The 7,720-nt window shown below is 38.3% G+C and overlaps 1 protein-coding gene across 4 annotated transcripts in view; it reads left to right on the plus strand.

The window, feature by feature from the left end:
• Positions 1 to 7,720, plus strand: part of PTPRK (protein tyrosine phosphatase, receptor type, K) — a 756,434-nt gene that overhangs the window by 171,871 nt on the left and 576,843 nt on the right. For all 4 annotated transcript variants that reach the window (XM_006834676.1, XM_006834677.1, XM_006834675.1 and 1 more), the window contains exon 2: positions 5,983 to 6,105. In XM_006834676.1, the coding sequence (XP_006834739.1) occupies positions 5,983 to 6,105 (123 nt within the window). The remainder of the gene's footprint in view (positions 1 to 5,982; positions 6,106 to 7,720) is intronic.

Genomic DNA, 7,720 nt, shown 5'->3' on the forward strand with positions numbered 1-7,720 from the left:
GAGACGTGCTTTAGCCTAAGTAGAAAATGGAGTTTTCTTCTTAGGGTCCCACAAGAACACAAAAAGCATGAACTCAACAAAGGATGAAATATCTGGAAATAAATGTAACCAGAGAAACAAAGGCCCTACACAAAGAAAACTACAAAACACAACCACATGAAACCAAAAGAGACCTACAAAAATGGAAGAATGTACCATGCTCCTGTGAACCTGGGTGGAGACCTGGTTGGCCAGCAGTATTGCAAAACCTTGGGCCCAGAGTCAGTGACAAAGCCACAGTCAGGACTATCTAGTCAGGACTAGATTGGAGAGTGAATAGTCCAGCTGATAAGAAGAGAGGGTATATGCATAAGAACACCCATACTTGCTGATAATACACACTTGACCTGGCTTCAATGACTGGATGATCAGAGCTGAACTAGAAGAAGAAAGAACAGGAAAAAACAACACACACAGAGTAATCTGATACAATTTGATGAACTTGGCTTACACTTATGGATGCAGTAGCTCAAAAGAGGGAACAAATCTTTACAGTGAGGATCATTCCCACCCCTTCGACACACAGAGTAGACAGGGATTGGTAACTTGGACATTGGCTACCCAAAATGGGGGGGCTACAAAGGCAAGAAGTGACTGGCATACAAGCTTTCAAGAGGGAGCCTAGATCCAGAGGGTGCAGAGGAAGGTACAATCTCCACTGAATAGTATCCAATATGTCTGGGCAGGGCTGATGAAAGGAGATGGGGCTAGGTCTCTTGTAATACAATAGTGAATAATTGCTATCAGCACTAATTGTGAGGGTTGGAAAAGTAATGGCAGATGTTTTGTAGCAAACGGAGCATAGTGATTAACTTTGCAGCCCCAGAGCGGAGGTCCTTGGGACCATCAAGGAGAAAAGCAGAGTACGGTAACCTACTCAGAGAAACAGTGACGCCAGAGATGCAGGTAGACATGATGATGTGGAGAGATGGAGCAGCTAGGAACTCTGGACCCAGATAAGGAAAGGGGCTATGTGCTGATGACCGAGAGCCAGGCTTGCAGGATATACCCTTTGGTTGGTTTGATGATACATGGAGGGGATTGTAGTCATGGCAGTGAAATGATATATGATAGGATGAATGTAAAAGTAATGTTCTCCCATGTAAACTATCACATAATTCACAATAAAACATAAAAAAAAAAAAATCAGTTTGCTACTGATTAGCTCACAATTCCATAGAAAGTGTCTATTTCCCTGTTCTCTCATAGAGTTATCACCATCTATTTACTTAAGAATCTGTCTTTAAATGCTACATATTTACATATTTTTGGTAATATGTAGTGTTTGGGTTAGGGAGACCTTTTTTTTTTTTTTTTTGGAGGCGGGGGATAACTAATGTTTTTGAGTACTTGCTCTTTCAGTGAGAAACTTAAGAATGGAATGAAGTTCTAGAAAATCCAAATCGACTTGATTGTTATTTTCAGGTGGCAACCTTTAGTGATCATGGTGGAAGCAGACCACTGCAATGATAGATAGACCGTTAGCTGACTGATTGCTATGGGGAATTAGCAATCTGTGGAATGGCTCTTCAGAAGTAATTTCCCTCCTAGGTTCAAAGAACTTGTGGGTTCCATTTTCCTGGCATGATTTGCAGCTGTTCATTGCAGCTTTATCACCAGTAGCAAATACAACTGAAAATGGAAGTTGTTTTCTAGCTCATTTTTCTTCCCCTCTGCCTAACTACATTTGTAGAATACCAAATCAGCGTTACTTCCTTCTTTTCTGCGTGAATCTCAGTGGACCTTTGCATTCATAAGTTATGAATTAGAATCTTGTTTTTTTGTTTTTCCTGTTAAATATGTTTTAATACTCTATATAAGGGCATATTAAACTCAAGAATGTTTGTATAGATGACTGTGTGTTGAGGAGTTTCTAGTGAACCCTAAATGGTCAATTGTTGTTGTTAATGTATTCCATCAAGTAGGTTTTGATTCTTAGCAACCCTTCATAGGGTTTCCAACCTGTAAATCTGTATGCAAACAGTAAGTCTATCTTTCTTCTGCAGAATTGCTGTTAGTTTCGAATTGCTGACCTTGAGGTTTGCAGCCCGACTCATAACCATTATGCTACCAGAGCTCCTAAATGGTCATTAGCTGAAGACATATTATGTGTCCTCTAGTATAAGAATGAACCAAATTATTTCCCTGCATTTCTTTTTAAGGAGTACTGGTGTGGCACTGTAGGATAAGCAAGTCATTTTGAACCACAAGCTTAGAATTTCAAACTCACTAGCCACTCCTTGGAATCGATACAGGGTCGCTATGAGGTGTCCGTACTTAGCAACAATGACGTTTCTCATTAAACTCTCTAATTCTTCCCATCAACCCCCGTAAAGATTTACAGCCTCGGAAACCCTGTGCAGGGTCACCAACTCCATGGTGGTATTTCATTTCAACAACAATGATACTTCATTTTAAATTTTCTTCTACCTTGTCTAGTATGCATTTACACCGCATACAGGAATTACTTGAAATTCTCCAACACATCATGTGCCTTTAGACTCGTATTTGTTTGCTGTTAACTTTTCCTTCTAATTTGATGCCTCATAACAAACCATTTTGCACTTCTCTAACTGGTATATCCTTTGTTGTTGTTAAGTGCTGTTGAGTTGGTTCTGACTTAGTGTACCTGAGGATCAGCTAGTGTTTTTGAACCTCTGACCTTGCGGTTCAAACTGACCTTGAGGTCTGGAGCTTATCCTTTAGCATCATTCCAGGACTGGTTAAAAAGAGAGTCTCCCTATGAATTCTTCTGTAATCAACCTGAGAGAAGGTAGCCCGTTCTTCTGTGTTCTTCAGAACTTTGATCATGCCTTTATTATCCTCTGTAAAGTGATTGGCAGTTTGTGCTAGCCTGGAAGTTTCCTGGAAAAGAGACCTGACAATGAAACAGTTCTACCGTGTCCACATGGGGGGTAACTATGAGTTAGTATCTACTCAGTGTCAAACAACAGCAATTGTTAAAGTGCCATTAAGGCAGTTCTGACGCATTGCAACCATGTATAAGGTTTGCAAGGAATGACTAGTAGATTTGAACTACTGATACGATGTTAAACAGTCCTGTGCTTATTATACAGTGCTCCACTAGGACTCTAAGCTATGCATTATGTAATTTGGCGGGGGTAGCATATATGTGTGTCCTATATATATCAGGCCAGGCTTAATGTTTATATTGAATCTCCTGTCACTTAGTCCTGGTTTGGCACTGTGGGTTAATGCGCTGTACTGCATGGTCAGTTTGAACTGCTGGGGCGGTGGTTCAAGCTCACCAGCCGCTCCTTGGAAACCCTATACAGGGTCACTGTGAGTCAGAACTGACTCAATGGCACTTAACAAAAACAGTCATTTAGCTCAGTTAATGGTTCATATCCCTGAAATACATAACTCCAGCAGGAAAGCAAGTTGCTTGTTCTTGTAGTAACAGTCGGTCTGCCTATGTTGTTTTATATTTTTCCTGTAGGTCTTTCTTTCAAGAAGTATCTTCTGTTCTTCTAGCCACTCCAGGTTGGTCTGCTTGTCCTTTCAAGCGGGAATCTCCCATCTCTGGAGATCTGGATGTGGTTCAGGCTTCCACCTATAGTCTTATGTATTGCAGAGGCTCCACAGGAAGTCTCCTTCACTGGGCTCGTTGTAGCCCCATTTTAGGTATTCCAATCAGTTATAGGCAGAAGATGGACTTACAAGCTTTCTATGGCGATGCTTTTGTCTATTCCTTTCTCTCCCTCTCCAGTGTCTATTTTATAGTATAATTCAAGGAAAACCAAGATTCAAAAGACAGCTAAGCATCTTAACATTATTACCCCCCTTTTCCCATTCCAACCATGGCTCAATCTCTGTATCCCAGAACCCTGTGTTCTAAGGTTGTGCCTATATCATTATTTACCTCTGTTCCACTTAGCCCATTGAGACATGTCTAATTGTTCTCCCATCTGCTTTGTTCTTCCAAAGGTTTTATAATATGCTATATTGTTGTTGTTGTTGTTAAGTGCTGTTGAGTCGATTCCGACCTATAGCCACACTGTATAGGGTTTCCGAGGAGCAGCTAGTGAGCTTGAACCGCCGACCTTGCAGTTCAAACAGCTTTGTAGTCGGGTGCATTAACCCACAGAGCCACACCAGGACTCCAATATGATGTATAGGTGCCAAAATATATTACACTTTCAGTTAGAACTTATTTTAAACTGTAAAATGAACATTCATCGTTAAAAAATTGTATTTCTCAAGTGGACGAGCTTTTCTTTCCAGGACTTTGTGATGCACTGCTGAGAATGCAGCGAGGTGCAATAAATAGCAAGGGTTGACCCACTTATTGTGGACAGCTACTCCTAGTTGTTACTGATAATCAGAATGCTGGAGTCTAAAATTAACAGTGGCGATGAAGGACAGCAATTAACGCCATTTGTCTTCTAAATGAGTCCATGTGGGTTCCATTGGTAGCTTCATTTTATCTACAGAGGGCACTCACATTATAAAGGGTAATGGGGTCCTCCATGGTGAGTTTTGCAAAGCTATGAGACATTTTAGGGTTGTGATAGCAAAGTGTATTGGGGAAACTTTTTTATTTCTACATGAAGATGCATTTTCTAGCAACAACTTTTCACTGGTTAACTTAAATTAAAAATCATATAATTTTTCTTGGGAACATTTATTAAAATCCATCAACTGCTCCTTGGAAATCATTAATAGAATCACTATGAGACTGCACTTAACAATAATAAAAGATAATATAGCACTCGGAAGTTTGGAAATTTCAGAGGTTTGGTGTTGTCGTAAGTGTGTTTCAAGGGAAATACATACATATCCTGCTTTTAAGAAATGTATTAGGGTTATCACATCAGCTGGGCACCTGTAAGTTTTACCTTCTTTGCCTTTGACAGGGGCTTGACTTCTGTCACAGGTGACAATTCAAATTGTCAAACTTTTGATGAGGAAAATGAACTCCCTGATGACAGAGAAGATTTGATAGGTGTGAAGTTTACAACCTCCCAGTCTGCTACTTGGTCAGAGAATTTGCTGAGTTGTTGCACAAAGATCCCCATGGAAACGAAACAAATAAGCTACTTGAAAGGAGGCAGGCTATTGGTTTTTCTCATTAAATCCACTGCTGATTTTCATGAGTTCTAATCTATTTTCTTTCAAGATTAGACATATAGGCCAGTTCTTATTTTCATGATTTGAATAAATAAAATAAGTTGAATTTTGTGTTTGTGTATGTAAGCTAAGAAATAAGTAAGTAATCATTCTGCTTCTGCCATATAATTAGCCCTAAACATAAAGTGAGGGTGGGGAGGGGAGAAAGACTTGTGTGTGTAAAAGAGAAAGGCTGCCTCCTGTTTTTTGTTTGTTTTTAAGGAAGTTATTAAAGAAAAGGGTAATTGTGGTGGAATTTATAGTCTAATCTTACAGGTTTCATGCTTTTGTGTGTGTGTGTGTGTTTCTTTACAATCCTAACTGTGTATGAAAATAATCTAAATAAAATATAGATGATTTTACCATCTATCGCAATCTGCTTAGACCCACAAACTTTATAGGTATCATTTGCTACTATGAGTAGATTTTAGTGTGTTCTTTTTAGGAATTATGTAAGACCTAGATATTAATTTATTTTCTGAATTTACATTATAGAGGGAGAAAATTGTCACACTTTTCCTACGTTCCCATATTCCCACAAAAGTTATTGAAATGAATTTAGACTCTAGGTGGTTTGTATATTTCAGGAAATGCACATTGTATCTGGTTTATACAGCATTTTTAATTTTTCAAGAAGATACTGGTAGATATTTATTTGTATGTAAAAAATTAGAATAGTGATAAACTGGAGTTTATTGTGAAAATTTTAAGAGTTAAATTACAAATTCCAAGATAACATTTTCTGCTTCAGCGTTTCCTCCATTTTTCGAAAAGCTCCTTTGAATGTAAAGACAGTCTTCTTTTCCCCTTTAGGTGGCTGTACTTTTGATGATGGTCCAGGGGCCTGTGATTACCATCAGGATCTATATGATGACTTTGAATGGGTGCATGTTAGTGCTCAAGAGCCTCATTATCTGCCTCCTGAAATGCCACAAGGTGAGAATTTCTTTGTTTTACACACTACTGGGGAGATCTCTTTGGATGATGTAATAGTTTCAATTATTACAGTAAGCTAATTTACTGGTGGTCATTGACCACATCTAAGCACTGTGTATTCTTTGTCTTTCCCTCAATTACTTTGTACAAACCAATATTCTTTAAGAATGTACACTATACCTTTGTTATCTCAGTCTTTGAAAAAATATAATATATGATCTCTGCCCCCTGCCCAATGGGATAATAATAAAATGAAAAGAAAAAAATATATTTTTTAAAAAAAGTATAAATATTCATTCTATTAAATTACCTCGTTCAATTCAGTTGAACTAAGAGCTTCAGGATTTATATTCCATGGGGGCCAGAAAGGTTATCTTATTTTCCCACTAGTAATAAGCTTAGAGTTCTGATGTGGCACTGCAGGGCAAGCACTGGACTGTTAATCCCATGGTTGGTGTTAGAAACCCAACAGCTTCTCCATGGAAACCCTATACAGGGTCAGTATGAGTTAGAACTGACTCAGTGGCTCTGAGGGTAAGTCACATGCATAAAAACTTGTTACCTAGAAAAAGGTTTTTCTGAATGAATCATAGAAATTTACAGGATTAATCACTGTTCCTTTTTTTTTTTTTTTTTACCATGACCTTACACAATATCCTTTGATTTTTGTTTCTGTGTGCTAATGCATTTTCTTATTATTTAAACCACTTTGATTTACACTTTTTCTTAGTTATGGAAAGCATATTATAACAGTGTACTTGTGGGGACATTGAAAACGTTCATGGAAAAATGGAATTAAAAGATAATAGAATTTCCCCCACAAACTTTTGAAACCCCTTTGAATATAATATTTTATATATAACACTAACATTTGTTCCTTCAGTTATGCCTATTAATTTGAAACACATTCTGAGCTCCATGCATAGCTATTTAGCATAAATATGCTAAATTATCAAAACTCAGAATATAAACAGGATTGGAAAACTACTATGCTAAAGAGAATGGAGTCCTGGAGTGGTTCTGTTGGATAAGCACTAGACTGCTAACAGCAGGGCTGGCGATTCAAATCCATTAACCAATCCTTGGAAACCTTATTATACAGGGTCACTATTAGTGAAAACCCACTTGAAAGCACTTAACCCCACCACCACCACCAAAATATTAAAGAGAAGAAACTATTTTCGTTCCAATGTTTAGAAAGAAAGAAGCAAATATATAATTATGATTTATACAATATGTAGGTTCTCTGCATGCTACAAAGGAGCCCTGGAAGGTGCTAACCACAACATTGACAGTTCAAACCCATCAGCTGCTCTGTAGGAGAAAGATGAGGCTTTCTGCTCCCATAAAGATTTACAGCCTCAGAAACTCGATGAGTCAGAATTAACTTGATTGTAGTGGGTGGTAGGGAGGGTATCAGCTTGGGTGTTTACCCAGCTTAGAGGTTTCTGTCACCTCAAGAGGTGCCTTAGGGAAAGACTTGTGATCTGTTTCTGAACTATCAGCCATAGAAAACCCTATGGAGGCTGTCGTAAGTTACAATTACCTTGTGGCCAACTGTTGTTTTAAAATACACATTGTTATTATGGTTAAGTGTCGGCAAGTCGATTACAAC

The sequence above is a fragment of the Chrysochloris asiatica genome, unplaced genomic scaffold (assembly GCF_000296735.1).
Source record: "Chrysochloris asiatica unplaced genomic scaffold, ChrAsi1.0 scaffold00013, whole genome shotgun sequence".
In the NCBI taxonomy this organism is placed as follows: Eukaryota; Metazoa; Chordata; class Mammalia; order Afrosoricida; family Chrysochloridae; genus Chrysochloris; species Chrysochloris asiatica.